We start from the raw sequence: 20,865 nt of genomic DNA, 5'->3' as shown, positions 1-20,865 counted from the left end.
AAAGACGTTTGGGGGTGTAGTGCATCTCTGCAGAGGCAAACCAAACACACACCCCTATACAATTGTAGTTGGGGTGGGAGGCAAGCTTTTTCTGCTAGATATTTCCCTCTAGAATTAAATAGCAGCCATTGACATATATGGAAGAAAGTTAAAAGGCACTCCACTGGGGTCAAGTGCAAATGAGCTTCTCATGAGTCAAGGCATTCAGAATCAAGCTGTCTTCTGTCTGCAGAGTCCCGCCTCTTCATCTGCAGAGCTTCCTCCTTGATTCTGTTTCTTGGGCCACATGCACACTATATACGGTAGTTAGCACACAGTGATACCACTTTAAACAGATATGGCTTTCCCCAAAGAATTCTGGGATCTGTAGTTCATTAAAGGTACTGTGGGTTGTTAGAAGACCCAGGTAACTACTCACTGGTGAGCTTGACATCAATACCAGGAAAGGTCCTAAAACAGATCATTCAACAGTCAGTCTGTGAGTACTTAGAAAAGGATGCTGTGATTTCTCAAAAACAAGTCGGGTTCTACACTTAGGCAGGAAGAATCAGCTGCTCCAAGATAAGATGGGGGGATAAAAAAGAAGAAGCTACTTCTATTCTAGCTTGCATAAACAGAAGTATAGCACCAAATTAAGGGAAGTAACAGTACCGCTCTATTCTGCCTTGGTTAGACCATGCCTGGAGTCTTGTGTCCAATTCTGGGTACCACAATTTAAGATGGATATTGACAAGCTAGAATGTGTGCAGAGGTCTGCAAACAAAGCCTTATGAGGAATGACTGAGAGAACTGGATATGTTTAGCCTGGTGAAGAAGAGAGTGAGAGGAGATATGATCGCCATCTCCAGATATCTAAAGGGCTGTCACACGGAAGACAGAGTAAACTTGTTTTCTTCTGCTCTGGAGGGTAGGACCTCAAACCGATGTCTTCAAGTTACAAGAAAGGAAATTCCTACTAAATGTCAGTAAGAGCTGTTTGACAGTGGAACCTTCTTTCTTGGGAGGTAGTGGACTCTCCTTCGCTGAGTTTCTTGCAGTGGGTTGGACTAGATGACCCTTGGGATTCCTTCCAACTGAGTTCTATGATTCCCCTCACAGAGCTACAATTCCCAGGGTTCTCTGTGAAGAGGGATTGATTGTTAAATCACTCTGACAATTGCAGCTCTTTGAGCAGAACAGAAGTCTCTTGGCAACTGGATGCTGTTTCAAATGGATGGTGTTAATGTGGGAACCAGACTCAAAATAAAACCTAAGGCTAAATGTGAGGACTAAGCATCCTCTTTACAGAAGAACAGTTTGTTCTGGACAAATGTCCTTCAAAGTACAACAGCAAGGAGAGCAAATCAAGCACCTCACCTTGTTTCAGAAATACTTCTCCCCCAACCCTGCAGGGACTGTTTTTCAGATGCTTTACGTTTGCATCTTAAAAAATTGGCAGTTTCTTCCCAGATTTGTCTCGGTGAAGACTTTCCAAGAACTACTGTAGCAATCTGTTTACAGCGTGGGACCTCAGTGGGGAAGCGCCTGCTTATTTATATGGACATCAGCATCCAAATAAGCATTTCCACTAGTGCAAGGACTTTTAAAATAATTTTATTATTGAATTAAATCAAATCAAATTTCTTATCCATCCTTCACCAGCAGGGCAGGTAGCAACAATTTAATATTCAGAATTTTAAAAAGGTAAAACAGATTACACATAATATCAGTTCCTCTTGTCAAAATGGGAAGGCAGTGGGCATTTCAGAATAGCAACTTTTTATTTATTCTAGCTTATTTTAAAGCATCACATATATGTTTATACATACATTACCAAGAAGGTCAAGTTAGCTGGAACTTTGCACATGTCCTGTAAATGATGTGTCTGTTTTGTGTTTGCTCAGAGCAGTGAATGTGGTACCATTGCAAAGGTCTCACAGAAAGCTGCATTGGTCTAAGCCAAATCCTCTCTCACAGTGGTTGCAGCCTGATTAGTCCTTGGAACCTTTGCCATTTTGAATGCAACCATGTGCTCTTATTTGGCCCTAAGGCATTTCCCACTGGTAATTGGATTAAGTCTAAATATGCATTTCCTGGAAGATGCCACCACCTTTCCTCACAAGAGACACCTCAGTAACCTGGCTGTAAGTTCTGGTTGGCCAGAAACCCATCATGACCTTCTGGCCATTCTGAGGTTAAAGTATTGATATGTCTGGTCAGCTAATTGGCTTCTAATCCCCCTTTGCATCCAGAGCTGTCATTAAAGTAATCATTTCGATCTGCATTAGAGCTAGCACCCACCAGGAAGCAACTGGGCACCAAGCACTTCCCCAAACTTCTCTTGCCTAGGAGAGAGGTTAGCCTCTGACGCTGAGATGGAATGGGTCCCAAGTCTAAGATCAAGTGTCGCCTTTAATGCCAGAGGGAAACCTGGCCCATCTGGAGAAGGACCTGACTACAGGCAAGGACTACAGGCAAGAGCAAACTTTTCAGGAATAACGCCCTCCTCTTAAGAAGACCTCTGGGAAGGAGGAAGTTAACAGGAGTCAGCTGATGTAAGCATTTGGTTCCAGCAGCTCCACTGAAAACCCCCAGTGTTGGGTTGGAAGAGCTGCTTAGACAACATCAATATACCAGCTCTATGTCCTGCCTATCACAAACCTGGCTATGGACTCCTCTCACTTTTGCCTCTTGCCTGCCTCTTTGTTGTGGACTCTGCTTGATTGGACTCTGATCTTGGAGTAGCCCTGGATATCACTTTGGTTGCTACCCCATTGTTGCTGCTGGCAGGTCCCCTGCTTACTCAGGATTGAGAACAGGTTGGGCTGTGAGTCCTGGAAAACGTCCTCCCTGCCTTGCTGGCCTTTTCCCACCGGGCCTAGAAAAGTGGGACATGGACTGACCCTAGCTACAAAAGTTGCTGAACACACTCTTGGGTTGTGGTATTGTTTAGGGTTTTTCGTTTTGTTTTGTTGTTGTTAATGATATTAATTAGGGTATGTTTAGCCTGGATAAGAGGAGACTGAGAGGGGATAGGATAGCCACCTTCAAATATCTAATAGACCGTCCCATGTAAGACAGAGCAAGTTTGTTTTCTCCTGCTCCAGAAGGTAGAATCCAAACCAATGGCTTCAAGTTACAAGAAAGGAGTTTCTGACTAAACATCAGCAACAACTTTCTGATGGTAAGACCTGTTGACAAAGGAATGGACTCTCTTGGAAGTTGGTAGACTTCACTGGAGGTTTTTAAGCAGAGGTTGAATTAAGTTTGCACTTTTAGAAGACACCTGAAGGCAGCCCTGTTTAGGGAAGCTTTTAATGTTTAATAGGTCATTGTATTTTAGTGTTTTATTGGAAGCCACCCAGAGTGGCTGGGGAAACCCAGCCAGATGGGCGGGGTAGAAATAATAAATTATTATTATTATTATTTTGCAGTCTCACATAAAGCCTGTTGCAATAATCCAGCCTGGAGACTATCAGTGCATCAACGCAGTGATCAGGCTATTGTGGTGCAGAAATGAATGTAAATTACCGTATTTTTCACTCTATTAGACGCACCGGACGATTGGGAACACCTAGTTTCTAGGGGAGGCTCCCCACTCCCCTGCGGAGACTTCATCCTGTGGCTAAGCCAGAAGCCAAGACATCCAGCGGGATGCATCCCGCTCACTGTCCTGGCGTCGTCTTTAGCCATGCGCAGCCTCTCCGGCCTGGAGAGGCTGTGCGCGGCTAAGGCTCCCCCAAGAGCCGCGTTCCCTTTAAAGAGCGCTCGGGAAAAGGCCCCAAGAGCCACACACACGCTCCATGCGGCTCTTTAAAGGGAGCGCTGACAGAGCCTCCCACCTGCATTCGCTGCGTAAGACGCACACACATTTCCCCTTACTTTTTAGGAGGGGGAAAGTGCATCTTATAGAGCAAAAAATACGGTATGTACCAGCCAAAGCTGCTGGAAGTCACTCTTAGCCACTGATGTCATATGGGCCTCTAGCAACAGATGGATCCAGGAGCATCCCAGATTGCAAGTTTCCTCTTTCAGAGGGATGTCAATTCCATCCAAAGGAGGCAATTGACCAATTATCCAGACTTGGGAACCACCCACCAACAGTGCCGCTGTCTTGCCAGGATTTAGAGTCAGTTTCTTGGCACTCATTCAGTCCACCACCGAGTCCAGGCACCGGTCCAAGGCTCCACAACCTCTCCTGATTCAGATGTTACAGTGAAGGAGAGCTAGGTATTATCAGCATACTGATGACAGCACGTTCCAAATCTTGCAACGGTGACTTCAACAGCTTCACATATGTTAATCAGCATTAGGGAACAAGATGGTACCCTGTGGCGCCCAAAGCACAATTGCCAAGGAGCTGCTGTCAGATCAAGTAAGAATAATAGAGTTGCATTCACCACGTCCTTCTCCATCCATCAGGGTGGCCAAGGTGAATGCAGTCCCATAACCAGGCCTGAACATAGACTGAAATTGGTCCGATGGATGAAATTGGTTTCATCCAAGAGACCATGCAATTGTTGCATTACAACCCTCTCAATCACCTACCCGAAAAAGAGAGTATTTGCAACTGGGCAGTAGTTGTCACATTGTGTCACAAGCCAGTGGGTCTGCGGTGGGTTTTTTCAGGAGTGGTTTGATAACTGCAACTTTCAGGACAGCCAGGACCACTCCCTTCCACATGGATGTTTTGCCCACACCCTGTATACACACATTCATAATCCCATGGCAAGCTTTAAGAAGCCAAGAGGGGCAAGGGTTGAAGAGAGATGTTGCTGGCCACTGGCTGCATTGTCCCAAGAACCTTGTCCACATTGTCAGGCGACATCAACTGAAGCTGATCCCAATAAGTTGAAGCAGATGTTGCACTGGATGCCTCACTGGGGAATGTAGTCTGTGGCAGATGAAGGGGGGTGCAGGGAGTGCTGTCCACCCCAGGTGTCATCACTGAGGAGGGGGGTTTGACAAAATGAGGGTTTTTTTAAAAAAAACACGGGCTCATGAAACTTTTTAGGTGTGACGTAGTGGCTTAGATCCCTGCAGGTTCCACACTGCCTAAAACGGCAGCATAGGACTTGTGTCTGCCTACTGCCTCTCCCTCAGCCTCCCTACAGCTAAGGGGGAGGCAGTGGAGAGGCTCCAAGCGTCGGAGAGGCTCACCTCGCCCCACCCCTGGCTGCAGGACACCCTCTCCCCGCCCCAGGCACCAGAGCAGTTAGCTACGCCGCTGAATGTAGTGAGTGTGGATGTGGCATTGATATTTCTACAAAAGCGAGTGACTTTACCCTCAAAGTGCCTTGCAAACAATTTACACTGGGCCTAAAACTCGCTTCCCTGAAGTAGATGTTACCAGATCCTGAACAATATGAAAATGTTCCACGCGGTGGCTACTTTAAGATGTGAATGGAGGCAGAAAAGTGAGCCTTCTTCACCGCTCTGACTGCTCCGCAGTTATGTTTCACTCATATTCTGTCAGCTTCTTTCATCACTTGCACTCTAGCCATGGTCTGGCCTGTTTCATAGCCCCTAGTTCACTGGTGAGCCAAACTACACAACTGGCCACACAATGCAGGAGAGGGCGCTCAGGGCAGTCGTGTCAATAGCCCAACACATCTAACTGTTCCACAGCATGACGAGGGCTTCAAGAGGGTCACTTGCTCTATCTACTAGAAACTCACCCAGTGCACTCTGGAATCCAATGAATTCTGTGAGTCTTCAGAAATGAACCATCATAACCCACCATTCTTGCTTTTTGGTATGTTATTTTCAATGATATATATGTTTCTAGGTAAACATCCCATTAAAATATGGTTTTTTGGTTGGAAAACTGAGGCAGTATTGTTTTTGTTTGTTACTCTGCAATTTATTTTTGTGTTTTTATATTGTAAACCACCCTGCGATCATCGGACGAAGGGCAGTAGATAAATTTAATAAATAAGAATAAATAAAAACCATATTACAATATTCAGAGCAGTGTTAATTTTGAAGGATTATATGTGTTTAGAAAGTGCAAGTTAGAGAGGGTTCACATTAAAATACAAGCTGAATCTAATCCCCCCCTGTCCCTATCACAAAGGTTATTATTATTATTATTATTATTATTATTATTATTATTATTACATTTCTATCCCACCTTTTCTCAAGGTGGCATATATGGTTCTTCTTCATCTCCTTTTTATCCCCACAGCAACCCTGTGAGGTGGGTTAGGCAGAGAGATGGTGACTGACCCCCATGGTTATGTAAGGATTTGAACTCTGCTCTCGAAGGTTCTACCCCAGCACTCTAACCACTCTACCACTTCTCAATATAAATGACTTTATGTAAACCATTAAAGGTTTTTATGAATAAGCTATATATAAATCCTGCTAAATGTTTTATTTTAAAAAATAATAATTGCAAATTTCTTAAATGCAATTCTCCTTTTCATCAATATGGCCTTCCTGTTATGCATGACTATTGCTCGGTAGGAGCAATCTTAAAACCAGAGTGTTGGGCTCTGCAGTCTTGTCATTGTTCCTTGAAGGGACTCCTGTGGTTTTTACAGTCTCAGTTCTCCCACCCGCAACAATATGTAAAGCACGATTGTCAGAAATGTTTCTCACTCCTACTCTGCTCACACAAAAACACAGAGCAGCTCAGTGAGAGGCAACATGAGTGAGGTTAGCTGCAGAAAATGTTCTGTCTAACCAGCTAAATGGAGAGTTGTGTCAAATGCACAAAGGAGACTTGCAAGCGGGAATCTTCCTGCTGCACTGTCTTTGCCTCCAAGTAAATGCAGGTGTTATTTTTTTTAATAGCTGTAGGCTTAAATATCTAAACGTGATTTATTATTTATTATTTATACCTTTTTAAGGAAAGGGGTGCTTGGGACATCTGAGTGTAGGGGTGGGCATGTGGTGGCTCAGCACCCTTGGGCTAGTTGCCAGGGACCCACTTTATGTCACTCCCTTTTCTCCTGTGTAGGTGAGATACACAAGGGAGATGGAGGTAAAGGGTGCCTTGAAACCTTAATTTGCTGTGGGAACAGCAACAAAGTTTTTTACAAAGCCCTCATTTTTCACATCTCCCTTTTAGACATAGACAAAGGGCTCTTTAAACCCCTATTCCTCTAGAGTGGACAGCAGCAAAACCTGGCTCATTTCTCTCCCTCAGCTGCTGACCTTGGATGTAGCAGATACCAGGAATTGAGAGTACTTATGCGGGATGAGTGTGTTTTCATGGGGCTTTCTTGTTATATCTATCTATCTATCTATCTATCTATCTATCTATCATTAATTAGTTAATAAGTTAATATCTATATCTATTATTAATAAGTTCTTGCAGCATATTGAACCATCAAACAAACATAACCTTTAATATCTCACCCTGAACCAGAAAATGAAGTTTGAACAATCCGTCCAAAATGACAATCAAATAGAAAACAAAGTTCCTACCCAAGACCACCATGTGTAGAAAAGACCTTGTTTAGTTTATGCTAACCAAAATGTTTTATAATATGAAAGGAGTTCTCGGTTTTCATGTTTAGTCATGTACGTGTACCAGTCTTTATTCTTCAGACCTTGTGCCAGTTGTATTTTATTAGTTTCTTACAAGTGCTATTTGCCAAATAAGCACCCTCCAAATTTTTCCAATACTGTATCTTATTATTACAAGCCTGGCTGCCCTCTGAAGCCTTTTTTTTAGGAGGTCAGAAAGAAAATGTGAGGCCCAAATTGGGGAGGGAGCAGCTGTGCAGGTTGTGCCCTGCTCCACAATGGACCCTCCCAGATCAAGCAGGAAGGCTGGAAGAGGGTTTCTAAGTGTGGTTGATTGGATAACAGAGTTCCCAGTTGCAGGGAGCCTTCTACATGTGTACATGCTTAGATGCTCCCTTCAGACCTTCCTGCTCAGTGTGGGGATTGGGAAGAGGAGCTGTGTGCATGCCATCCTCCTCCAATTTCACCCCTTACACATTCTCTCTGAATGCCTGAAGAGGACTCAAGCTGCACTCATTTCCTGTCCTACTCCCCATCTCTCAGCTGATGCATGCTGGGGTTGTCACTTTTTCTGGATGAGGGTGTGTCTTTCACCTCCTGCTCATATCCTACTGAATCAGCTGCCAGAAAGACACTGCTGCCTCCATGACTACACTGTTCTCACCTATTTGATTCACATGTGTAATGCCCTGTCTCATCCTAGCTTGGCTCAGGGCTCTCAGGAGAGACTGGAGCAGAGGCACTTACCCGGAAGGGCAAGGTTATACCAAGATCACAGTCAAGTCCAATGCGGCAGGAGGATCACAACCGTTCAGTCTTATTCAGCACCCTGGACAGATCACTATGCCAGGTGTTGGCTGGAAGTCATCTGGGAAGAATGGTTCTCTTAGCAGCATATTGACGCCTTTTGAAGGCTGGCTGATCTGGACCTGCTTTTATCCTGCTCCTCTCAGGGGAACTATCTCTGTTTCTTAAATGGGCATTGCCTAGTTCTACAAGTGTTGTCTCCCATGGCATGGGGCAGTGAGGGGCACTCTGAGCCTTCAGAATGCAGTAAATGTATATCTTCTGACCTGCAAGATCTTGGTGTAGGGAACAATGACTCCCCAGACAATGCATCTCCCCACTCTAAGTTTTTCTCTCAGCCAGAGGTAGGCTGAGATAACAGAGTCTGACACTTCTCAGATCCAAGTCTCCCCTGACATGGATCCCACTCTTGTGATCTCTGGCTTTTTGCAAGGAATATGCCTCCTTTACTCAATCTTTCACAGTAAACAACCTAGGTCATAATGGGAGAGATTAGAGTAGGGTCTCCACAGGGAGTGCACTCATATTCCATGGAGGGTTCTGGGCTTCAGCAAAACACTGAAAAGAGTGTTGGAACTGGAACAGTGTCTCATCCAAGTGAAGATTACATCTAATAAGATACCAAACTAAGAGCATGTCACCCCCAATTTGTCTCTTCAAGTGCACTGTTGTCTAAAGCAAACCATCAAGCAGGGTTGAGTAGGCAGGCAAGTGAAGCATAGAAGATTTGCTTGGCAGTGTTGTGACTGGGCCAACAGGCCCAATTAAAACTGTACAGGGTGTAACCCTTTGAAGCTAAAAACCCTGTCTACCTCTTAGACACCACTGGATGAAACCTCTGCAGCAATCCTTCAAATCCCCAAGCTCCTAACAAATATCTGAAATTTATTTATATTTGTAAGTCTTAATAATTGGAGAGAGATGATTTGGGTAGGGGTTTCAGAGACTGGAACTGGTGTGGGGGAGGGACCATAGCTCAGCGGTAGAGCATCTATTTTGCATGCAGAAGCCCCAGGTTCAATCCCCGGTATTTTCAAATAGGGCTAGGAGGCACCCAGTCTGAAGCCTGGGAGATCTGCTGCCAGTTTGCATAGACAATACTGAACTATATAGACCAATGGTCTGACTGGGTATAAGGCAGCTTCCAGTGCTCCTTGTCTAAATGCTTTTGCTTCTGGTTAAAGAGATTTTGCATTGTTTCTATACCTGTTTGGCCAGAGGTGACAGTGGGACCCCCTGGAAGTAATACCCCTTATTGAATGCTTGAGGGAAATACTCACTGCATGTGATGATTAGCTGTGCCATGTCATTATATGATCAAGACTAAGGCTTATTCCCCACCCCACCCCCCACCTTGCCTCTGGCACAGCAGTGAGGAAGATAATCAGAAGCTTCCACTTTTAAATATCAAAAATATAAATGGGGGGAATTGGGATGGCCTTAGAGAGGGTCACAAAAAACCACTTTTGTCATCAGGGCACCCCTGCAATAATTGTGTGTGTGTGTGTGTGTGTGTGTGTGTGTGTGTGTAAATGACAAATCTGTGGGATCTCTTAGGAGGCAGCAAACTGTCTTTGGCCAGCCTTGCTTACTTTACATGCTGAAGTGATAAACTGGCTGTGATTGGCCTTGTCCTACAGCACCCTTCACTAGCTACTGCCTTCCAGATGTTTTGGACTCAGTCAGCATGTTGTAGTCCAAAACATCTGAAGAGTACCAGATTGACAAAGGCCAGCCTTCCTCAGGTGTCCCCCCCCCCCCGTGTCACATGCTGTTCAACATGTACATGAAACCACTGGGGAAAGTTATCTGGTGGTTTAGATTGAAGTGTTGCCTACTCTGCTTTTCCAACTAAGTGTCCCAGGGAGACTGTTAAACTTCTGACTCAATACCTTGAGGCAGTTTTGGGCTGGGTGAGGGGGAACATTCTGGCACTTAATCCAGATAAGATGACTGATGCTGTGAATGGGGGAAACCCGTCTCTTCAGATGGAGGGTTCAATCCTTCTTGGATGAGGCAGCACTGCCCTCAAAGGGCTAGGGGTATGTTCACAATGAACAGAGAACAATGAAAGTGTTATTTTTCTGATAAGTTTTAGAGCTCTCCCGCCCCTAGCTGTTCACATCAGCACAGCTTCAATTAGTTTCTTATTGTATACACACCTGTCCATTTGTTTGTTCTCTCTGCGTTTGGACACTTCTTGAGTTATTATCGCCAAACTTTGCCGGAGGGTTTTTGCAGTGGGGGCAGCAATTTTCATAGACTTTTGAACATCAGGCACCATTTTGATTCAAGATGGCAAACCGAAATGTGACTTTGGAGGGACTTTGCCCATTTCTTGGCATAGGTTAAGCCACCTCTTGAGATATTGAGATATGAGAGATCCCGGGATGGTGGCGACAATCTTAATCAATGTTTGGATGCTAGGCACCATCTTGAATCAAAATGGCAGACCGAAACGTGACTTTGGCATGAAGTCTGAATTTACAAGCAATAGAAGAACAGATGAAGCTGCCTTGTACTGAGTCAGACCCTTATATTGTCTTATACTGAGTCAGTCCCAGATCCATCTAGTTCAGTATTTTCTGCATTGACTGGTGGTTGCTCTTCAGATTTTCTAGCAAGGGACTCTCCCAGCCCCATTTGGAGAAGCTGGAGACTGAACCTGGGACCTCCTTTAAGACAGTCAGTGTGCTCAGCCCTAACCATGTACCACAGAGGCAAGAATGTAGTTATGAAGCTGAGTGTCAAAAGACTGGAGAATGGGAGTAGAAATCATTATTTGCCTGTCAACATGTTGGAAGTTCATGCCATGGTTTTGGGTTCTAAGCAACAGTTCGCACCAATAGTAGTTTGACATGATGTTTTAAGTGCACCTACCTCCTTTATTTTCACTCTCAGTAAGCTGGCACTGAAAGCATGTCTCTAGGCTATAATTCACAGCAAGCTATGAGAACAAGCCCAAAGGTACAGCTTTTCACTGCATGGAACAGTGTGATTCTTCCCTTTTCTAAGAACAACCCTCTAGTTTTTACTCCACTCACTCAGAGCCTGCCAAGTAAAAGCTTTGCTTTGCCTTTACAACAGTGGTTCTGTTTGACCCCAGCATCACTACTAGTAGGTTCAGTATCGTGGAGGAAGTGTTTTGGTTTTTTTGCAGCCTGACTCCCCTGTTCCACCTTAGGTGCATCAGGACATGAAAAACAAGAGCTGACAGCCGTATTCTCTGCATTTCATTTCTGCTCCCTCATGTAAGACATTAAAATAGGCTCTCAGTTTTACTATTGCTGGAAAAGGTACAAAGTGTTAGGAGTCAGAAGGTGAGCCTCTTATATAACGCTGGGCAGGTGTGGTTGGAGAGAAGGGTGTAAGGTCTTTTTCTGGGAGATTTCTCACGTGCATACACTCTTTTGTCACTCAGATTAAAGAAATAACAATAAAAATCACTTTTCTGCAAGTTACATTTTCATATCCTGATTTTCAGAAGAAGTTGAATATACTAACACATTTTCACATTCAAAACAATTATAAAACACACTTGACAGTTGAATAGTTGAATAACAAGTCTGGGGTCACCACTGTTCACACCTGGAAAGGATCCGTAAAGGTAAAGGTACCCCTGCCCGTACGGGCCAGTCGTGTCCGACTCTAGGGTTGTGCGCCCATCTCACTTAAGAGGCCGGGGGCCAGTGCTGTCCGCAGACACTTCCGGGTCACGTGGCCAGCGTGACGAAGCTGCTCTGGCGAGCCAGCACCAGCGCAGCACAGAAACGCCGTTTACCTAACCGCAAGAAAGCGGTACCTATTTATCTACTTGCACTTAAGGGTGCTTTCAAACTGCTAGGTAGGCAGGAGCTGGCACCGAAAGACGGGAGCGCACCCCACCGCGGGGATTCGAACCGCCGACCATGCGATCGGCAAGCCCTAGGCACTGAGGTTTTACCCACAGCGCTACCCGCGTCCTGGAAAGGATCCTTGCTCCACCTTAAACTGGGAATTAGATCACTCGGGGTTCTAGTATTATGAGAGGGAGCAAAATGTCTCTCTGTCCAGTTTCTCAATGTGATGCATAATTTTAAGCATTTCCGTCACCTCTTCCCTTACTTACCATTTCCCCCTCTTCCTTAAACTAACATTGTCACCATGTCTCTTAGAGGAGTTACTCCAGTCCCTTGATAATTTTGTTTGCAAACCAGCACGTCCCGCATTCAACAGGGAGCTGCATTGGATAGAACTCCCTGATATTTGCAGCGGACTGTGGTTTACATCTGTAGAATGTGTGGAATGGCCCTGAATTGGGTGCACGAAAGAACTCAGTGATCAGACAAAAAAGGATCTTGACAAAGACATTTGTAATATGTCCCCTATCTCATAGTTTGTTTGTTTTTTGTACACAGTAGTTCTTTTCTTTGCTTAGCCCAGTTTCTGGAATTGGTTTTCTATTCTTAAAAAGCCCATTATGTATTTTTTTCACTTCATTTTGAAAATAACCTATTTTATGCTCACTGTGTCTTTAAATCCTAAGTTAGGGAAATTGGTAGGCCGTCTCTGAGATCTCCCATTTCTTGACCTTTAAAGTTCTCTGTAGGAAGAGAAAACACTGGCACAGTAATAAAAAGAATGTTGTTTAGCGAAGTACAATCATCAGACAGAAGAGTGGTGAACATACATTGTAGGGAAAAAGAATTGATGGAGCCTTTTGCAAATTAAAAGGACACAGCCATTTCAAAGGTACATGTTGTAAATGTAACAGCAGCTTTGTACTTGCTAAATTATATTTTGGCGCAGAGTATAACTTGCATGCTTTTCTTAATATGCATGCTTTTTGCTGCTGGACTGTGATGGCTAATGAACAGAGTTCTTCTGTTTGCTACAATCATTTTCAATTATGAATGGGAAGGAAGCGTTGGAATTTAAAGAATACCATGCCATGTAGTTAGGACTTATTTCGACCTCTCACTGTTTCTATTTTAAAATTGTTGGATGTTTTCAGACCGGACTGAGATGGTTGCGCCTTCTAGTCATATTTTTAAAGGATCTTGGCAGGAAAAAGTGGGGAGGAGGAGATCAACAAAACTAAAGGGAAAAAAGCTCTTAAATTTATAAACTGAAGCTGCAAGCTCATAGACCCTTGTCTTAGAGAAAGTCCTGTTGAATTAATGTTACTTACTGAAGGCCAGACACTCACAGGATTGCACTATTAGGCTCCAATCCAGAGAAATTTGCAGTACAATCCTAAGCATTTTTAATCAGAAGGTAATCCTACTGCTTGTTTTTAAAATTGCAGCCTTAGTTGCACTTATGTCCCATCTGAAATAAAGAAAGACCAATTTATTTTTAATGGTTATAGTCCAGTCTGATGCGACTGTGCCTTTTAGGTGGTCTTAGGGAAGGAGAGAAGGGACGCAGGTGGCGCTGTGGGTTAAAGCCTCAGCGCCTAGGACTTGCCGATCGAAAGGTCGGCGGTTCAAATCCCTGCGGCGGGGTGCGCTCCCGCTGCTCGGTCCCAGCGCCTGCCAACCTAGCAGTTCGAAAGCACCTCTGGGTGCAAGTAGATAAATAGGGACCGCTTACCAGCGGGAAGGTAAACGGCGTTTCCGTGTGCGGCTCTGGCTCGCCAGATGCAGCTTTGTCACGCTGGCCACGTGACCCGGAAGTGTCTCCGGACAGCGCTGGCCCCTGGCCTCTTGAGTGAGATGGGCGCACAACCCCAGAGTCTGTCAAGACTGGCCCGTACGGGCAGGGGTACCTTTACCTTTACCTTTAGGGAAGGAGAGAGAAGGAGCTATGCAGTCGAGACGTATGTCCATACTAAAAAAAATCAAAATCAAAGATCAAGTTTCTAGTTTCATAAAACTAACTGTTTGGTTTCATAAATTCTGTTAAATGAAGTGGGAGTTACTACTAAGAAAACATGTTTAGAAATCCAGTTAGGTTCCTGTCCAGAGAAAATGAGTTACACTTTTCTCCTGTTTGAAATCACTTGAGATTTACAGCTTAAGCTACGCATTACATGATGTTTTGTGATTCTTATCTTAGCAGGCTGTATTTGAGCAGTTGGAAATGGGCAGAGAAATACTGCATAACTGTATTATGTGTTTTCTTTTATCTGTCCTGAATTATCCAGCATTCAGCTTCATTGAATATGCATGAGTTCTGGTGTTATGAGAGTGTTATCATTGCAAGGTGGCCCAGGGTGTTGTTGTTGTTGTTTACTTCCAGTAAACATTTTCCAGTAGTCTGCATCCTCCCTAGCTGGCTGTGCTTCCTGATCTGAAAAATCCCCCTGAGAGGAGTTACCTCATGATGTCTTGCCTAGGCTTTAATTGAAGCTGGCCACCAGGGAAAGTTACAGAGTTCAAGGCATTGATGAGATGATTTGTAGAACAACAACAACAACAACAGGACACTCACAAACACCCCTTTGGCAACATCAGAAACCCTAAACTTCACCCATGAAGAGTCCACTGATTTTCCCCTCTCTTCTAATCATTTGGAGATGCAATTTCTTTTCTCATTAATTGATGAACAGTGGGGTTTTTTTTTTTAAAAAAAGAAGGAATATTTATTGGCCCAGCACTAGCTTGTTTAGCTTGGAGAAGAGAGGATGGTTAAGTAGTACCCTTTGAAGATATATAGGAAGCCAAAAGCTGACCGTGGACTCAGACTCCTCCTCAAAAGGTTTAGATGGAAATGGTCTCTCAAAACTCTTCACCCTATTTGTGTGCAAACTGCAGAAATCATGTCACCAAATTTCTTAAGGGGGGGGGGGAGAAATTCTCCCTACTGTTTCCAGCTGCGACTATATTATTTTAAAAAATTGTTGTGACCTGGCCATGGGACCTGTTGGTGATAATGGGTATTAAATATGATGATGATGATCATTATAGGGGTCCCTATTAGCAGTGGCAATAGCACAAACTCTGTTGTTGTTTTCTTTTAAAGTTTTGTTGTTGCCATTGCAGGTGGCAACAGTAACAACTTCGGTGGGCAGCCTAGTCCCCATTTTGCATTCCCACAATGCATTGCATCCTCTGCCTAGCATTGCTCCAGGGCATTGCCCCCCTGTGGAGACCATTTGGAGAAGGTTCTGCAAAGTGGCCTTCTTTCCTTCTTTTTTCTGGGGGTGGGCAGGGAAATAAAATAATAAATTGTCAACTTATAAATATCAGATGATAACCTTTGCAAAGCACAATCAATTATTCATTTCTAAAGCTTCAACAAAGCATATAATATGGGTATGTGCAAGGAGATTTGCGCATATGTCAGGTTGGAGACATATTGCAATTAAATACATAGTAAATTCACACATTGCTTTTCCTTATGCTTTAAACATTATGAACCAATAATTTGCTTCTGGCAACAACTGTTTTCTTTTACCACCTCAGCTGCAACAAAACATGTTTCTTCCACATTAGTCTCTACTGCCACAGCAGGCGCTTTAATCTTCAAACAGTTTGACTTCACCCTCCAAAGGTGCACTCCTCCATTGTCTCCCGAGACAGATGGAAGCCAACCAACTCATTAAATGTATTTTATCTTAGTGAAAAACTATCATGCCTTTGCTTTTGCTCTCTAAAGGTGTCAATTTAGTCATAGCTGCAAATTCCTATAATTTCATTACCTGTTCTTAAAAATCTATTTTAAAAAATGTTGGAGGTGGAAGGTACAGATTTCTGAGACGTTTCAGAGGTTTACATCAGACATTAGGGAGAATTGAAAGAACGGTGAAGTAGAGATGAGCTTTGGAGAAGCTTATCTCCAAATCTAAACTTCATAGTGTTGCATTTCCTTTCCCTACAGCTATGGGTCAACCAGGAAGATGGTGTTGAGGAAGGGACGAGTGAAGTACAGAATGGGCACCTGGACCCAAATGCTGCTGACTGTCTTTGTCTCGGGAGGACCCTCCAGAACCGAGACCAGATGAGAGCCAATGTCATTAATGAAATCATGAGCACGGAGCGCCACTATATCAAACACCTGAAGGACATTTGTGAGGTATGTATGCATGTATTCTTACTTATCCCTGTTAGGCACAAGGTAGTGGCTGTGCTGGTGGAATCATAATGGGGAAAGCCAACAAATGATTTTCACAATCATTTCATTGCCATTGGAGAAGTCTTCCTGGCTGTCAGCAACACCAGCCCATAGCAAGCTGGCTGTGCCTGATTCAGTTCCAGTTAAACTTTTCTTCCACTACTTTCCCCTGCCCCACCATCTGAGGAAAAAAACAAACCCAAACCCTACCTCAGGTTAGAGGGAGCGACAGAGGTGGTGAATGCTCACAGCCCCCTGGAGCATCATTTCCCACTGGTGTCGGGGACTCAGATTCTCAGAATCCAGTAATCCGTTCTGCATGGGGGAGAGACCTGGTTGATAGTGTAAGGTTCAAAGGTGAGTTTCACTGCAAAGGGGGTTGAAACCATTATCCAATTCTGCATGAGCAGTGTTCTGCTCATGAAACAGGAGTTCCCTTCCCTCTCCTCTCCCCATGCACCCCCAAAATCTGCTCCAGAGTGTCTCTCCCATCTTTAGGAGGAGAATTTGAGAGGGTTTCAGGCGCAAATTCCAAAGTGCAAGAAGTCTGCTTTGTGAGCTGAACAGCAGCATTGGATACAAATTGTAGTGGCAAACTCCACAGCATCAACTCCTTTTGCTTAAACAACACTGCGTGCTTCTGAGGGAAAGCAGTCAATTATTGCCTGTTTTTTGCCAAGCTGTATAGTATCCCCTCACACTCATTCTTCCTCCTTTGTACATAGCTTCAATGCTCTCTGCTTTAACAAAAAAATGGAAAAAAGATCTGAAAGATCTGAGCTGCGTGCCTCAGAAAGTTTAAAATTTAACAACTCTTGCTTATAGCCTCTGCAGAATCTATGCTGTTGTCCAGCTTCTGATGCCTTTAACTCTTAAGGGGGCTCCCTTCCTTTACCTCAGAGAGGGTTCTATTTCAGTTGAGAGGCAAAATTCACTCCATAGGAAGGGGAGCCTCCAAATGAGGGTTTTAGCATAGTATTAGAGCATCTGTTTTGCATGCAAATGGTCCCGGGTTCAATCCCTGGTATCTCCATGGCTGGGAAAGACCTCCTCATCTTCAACTCTGGGGAGCTGCTGCCAGTCTGTGTGGACAATATTGAGGTAGATGGACAAATGTTCTGACTTGGAATCATACAATTGTAGAGTTGGAAGGGACCCCAACAGTCAAAGGCACGTTCCTATATTCCTATTCAAATCATCCCTTTATTCTGAACTATGTAAGCTGGATTCTCATTCTTTTTTATGAGAAGGGCAGGAACACATGACTTGCATGCAGAAGGTCCCAGGTTGAATCCCCAGCCTTTGGGAGGGAACCCCACCCAAAACCCTGGATAGCTGCCGCTGTCAGACAGTGTAGACAATACTGAGCGAGATGGACCAATGGTATGACTCAGTATAAGGCAGCTTGTTATGTCCCTATCCCACTCTTCAACTGAAGAGGCTCTCAATGTGGCTTACAAACATCTAAAAGAGCAACAAAACCATCAATGAAACAGCAGAACAGCATAAAAACAAAGTCATTAACATGCAGGTTAAATAAACCATGCATCTAAAAAAAGATCAAGAACACCTAAGCAAATAAAAAGACGTTTTCTCCACACTTGTGTCCCCTGATTTGCATGCAGAAGGACCCAGGCTCAATCAGTGTAAGGCAGTTTCCTGAGTAGCAGTCTTATTGCATCCTGGGGAGCTTTGTGGTTTTAGTGTAGAAGCAGGTACATTTAATTTTGTTTACACCCCCTTTTAATCAGAGGAATCTTTCTGCACTGCAGAAGAAATAGCATCTTCAGTGTGTGTTCTCCTGTCCTCCCAGCCCCCAATCTTCTCCTATTTTCCTGCCAGCAAAAGCTAGCAGCTTTTGAATCTGACCGTGCCTGATACTCTTAAACTGGATCTCCTGGGTCGAATTTGTAGCAGGCCGATGGCTCTGTTGGAATTGCTCCCCTTTACTCCAGCCTGCAATTAAAATCACTGTGTCAAGGCAAACTATATTGCTAGGCCTTGTACTCTGCTCTTTATTATCCCAAATGGAATCGAATGAGAAAACCTGCCAGAAGGTGAGAGTTGCGACAAATCTTCCAGACGTCTTTTTAAACTAGAGACGACTGCAGCAAACATTCCCATTTGCAACGTGATGGCTTATATGCCACTTTCGGGGTGGGCAGGGGGCGGACTTCACTTTGCCCAGATTAAGTGCTCGAAACCAGAGTGACATCATGACTACCAGAGAGAGAGAGTGCTTAATCACTCTATAGGCTCCATCTAAATTGGTCGGCTCTGTTCTGTGCTTGAGTGGAATCCAAGGGCGCTGGCACGAGCTTGCCTTTCACATAGGAGGCAAGGAAATGGGTTTCTTGCCTTTTGGCAAGGATGGGGGACCTTGTACCCCTTAGGACTCTTCCCAGACCACATCATGAGGCATGACCAAAGGGATATTTTATGAGTGTTCCACAACATGGGATCGGCAACATTAAATGCCTGATTTATAGTGGAAGCCAGTCAGGCCTCTGATACATGGGCTACAAGTAATAGCGCTTCAGCGGAAGATGCCACTATCATGGCTGTCCGCCGAGATCATCAGCAAGAGGACAATCAGCAGTATTGTAGTGCTCACTTTAACACAGGTTGAGTATGTTGCAGTGGACACTCCAACATGCACACTACCACCATCAACAACAGAGCCCCACTATTATTACCATAGCTCAGTGGTAGAGCAACAGCTTTGCATTCAGAAGGGCCGATGTTTAATCTCTGGCATCTCCTGGTAAGGCGCTCGGAAAGACCCGTACCTGAAACCCTGTAGAGCCACTGCCAGTCAGTGTAGACAATATTGAGCTAGATGGACCAGTTGTCTGTCTGGGTATAAGGCAGCTTTACCTTGCTTGGTGGGTGTGTTGCTTGCTGGCTGGTTGACAACCCATCCATGTTAATAATGAGGCAAACAGCAGGCACTGGAACACTAGTTCACTTCCAGAGACAGTTGTCTCCTTGCTGCTCATTACTGGGCCAGTGCTGGAAGAGGGAGAATATCAGAGGGAAGCAGGACCTCCCTGGCTGGCAGCAGCATTTGTTTGCTAGAGCCCTGTAAATATAGGCATAGTTTCTGCATTGGAAAAGCATGATAAATGAACTTGTGTGCACTTTCTAAAAAGATTTTTTGAGTTATCTGAGAGACCTCAAATTCAGTACAGTTCCAGGCTACCCACTAGATAAATTCCATCCACTCCTGGTTCCTTGAAAAGGAGGGAAGATAGATGAACAATGATGGAATGCATCTATCTCCTAACCCACGACTCTGAAAACTTAGCACTTAACCTCCTGCAAATACTCCCCAACTTTGTGCAATACCACAGGGACTACATGGAAACGTACTTTAAAAGGAGATGGTCTAGAGGCTATTTATAGCCCATCACCAAGCACAGACTTCTCCAGCCTTTGATCATCTGTCCTTTGAATCTGAGGATATGAGCAGTGACTGTATGACATTCATCTTGCATAACAGGCATAAATTTACTGGGAAATCCATGGAGTAGCCCTTTCAGGTGATAACCTGCTGCACATTAGTCATGTTCAGCCTTGGGGAACTTCACCAAGCCATCATGGTATATCCTATGGAGCATTTCAGTGAGAAACATGTTCCCTCTGCAGCTTGGTGGTCAAGCTTTTCTGTAAATGTGCCAGAAGCAAGCCCAAAAATGTGAGAGGTGTCACTACTGAGGGGCTCACAACAGTACACATAGAATCATAGAAATGTGGAGTTGGAAGGGACCTCAAGGGTCATCTGTTCCAACTCCCTGCAATGCAGGAATCACAACTAAATCTATGACCGATGGCCATCCAGCTTCTGCTTAAAAGGAAGGAAAGTCCACTACCTTCCGAGGGAGTCTGTTACACTGTCAAACAGCTCTTACTGATGTTTAGTCGGAATCTCCTTTCTTGTCATTTGAATTTGTTCAGCAAAACAGCAAAAAACAAGCTTGCTCCATTCTTCCATGTGACATCCCTTCAGAGATTTGAAGATAGTTATCATGTCATCTCTCAGTCTTCTCCAATCTAACTAAGCCTAGCCAACTCCCTCAACCATTCCTCATAAGGCTTGGTTTACAGATCCTCGAAAAGCAAGAGAATGCAGAAAATATTAGTTTCATTGCTTCAGGAAAAAGTGTAATTGAACACTGGGCATTTGTTTGTAATATTTGTAGCATCCTTATCCACTGGTGTCCTCTTTTCTCTGTTTCTCACAGGGTTACCTGAAGCAATGTCGGAAGAGAAGAGACATGTTCAGTGATGAACAGTTGAAGATAATATTTGGCAACATCGAAGACATCTATCGGTTTCAGATGGGCTTTGTCAGGGACTTGGAGAAGCAGTACAACAATGAGGACCCCCATCTCAGTGAAATTGGGCCGTGTTTTCTGGAGCATGTAAGTGCTTTTGAGGGGAAATGGCTTGAGAGGGAGAAGTAACTCATCTTATTTATTTATTTATTTATTTATTTATTTAACAAAGTACACTTGTTTAAGGCCCCTGTGCGATTCTGCATAAGACCACAACCCCTAAGAGTGT

At 44.2% G+C, this 20,865-nt stretch overlaps 1 protein-coding gene across 7 annotated transcripts in view; it reads left to right on the top strand.

Moving 5' to 3' along the window:
* ARHGEF9 (Cdc42 guanine nucleotide exchange factor 9) overlaps positions 1 to 20,865 on the top strand; it is a 274,051-nt gene that overhangs the window by 206,023 nt on the left and 47,163 nt on the right. For all 7 annotated transcript variants that reach the window (XM_083722047.1, XM_083722048.1, XM_083722046.1 and 4 more), the window contains 2 exons: positions 16,066 to 16,260; positions 20,544 to 20,723. In XM_083722047.1, the coding sequence (XP_083578173.1) occupies positions 16,066 to 16,260; positions 20,544 to 20,723 (375 nt within the window). The remainder of the gene's footprint in view (positions 1 to 16,065; positions 16,261 to 20,543; positions 20,724 to 20,865) is intronic.

The sequence above is a fragment of the Podarcis gaigeae genome, assembly GCF_964106915.1.
Source record: "Podarcis gaigeae genome assembly, chromosome: Z".
Taxonomy (NCBI): Eukaryota; Metazoa; Chordata; class Lepidosauria; order Squamata; family Lacertidae; genus Podarcis; species Podarcis gaigeae.
The sequence above is the reverse complement of the archived record's forward strand: the minus strand, read 5'-3'. Positions and strand labels throughout refer to the sequence as shown.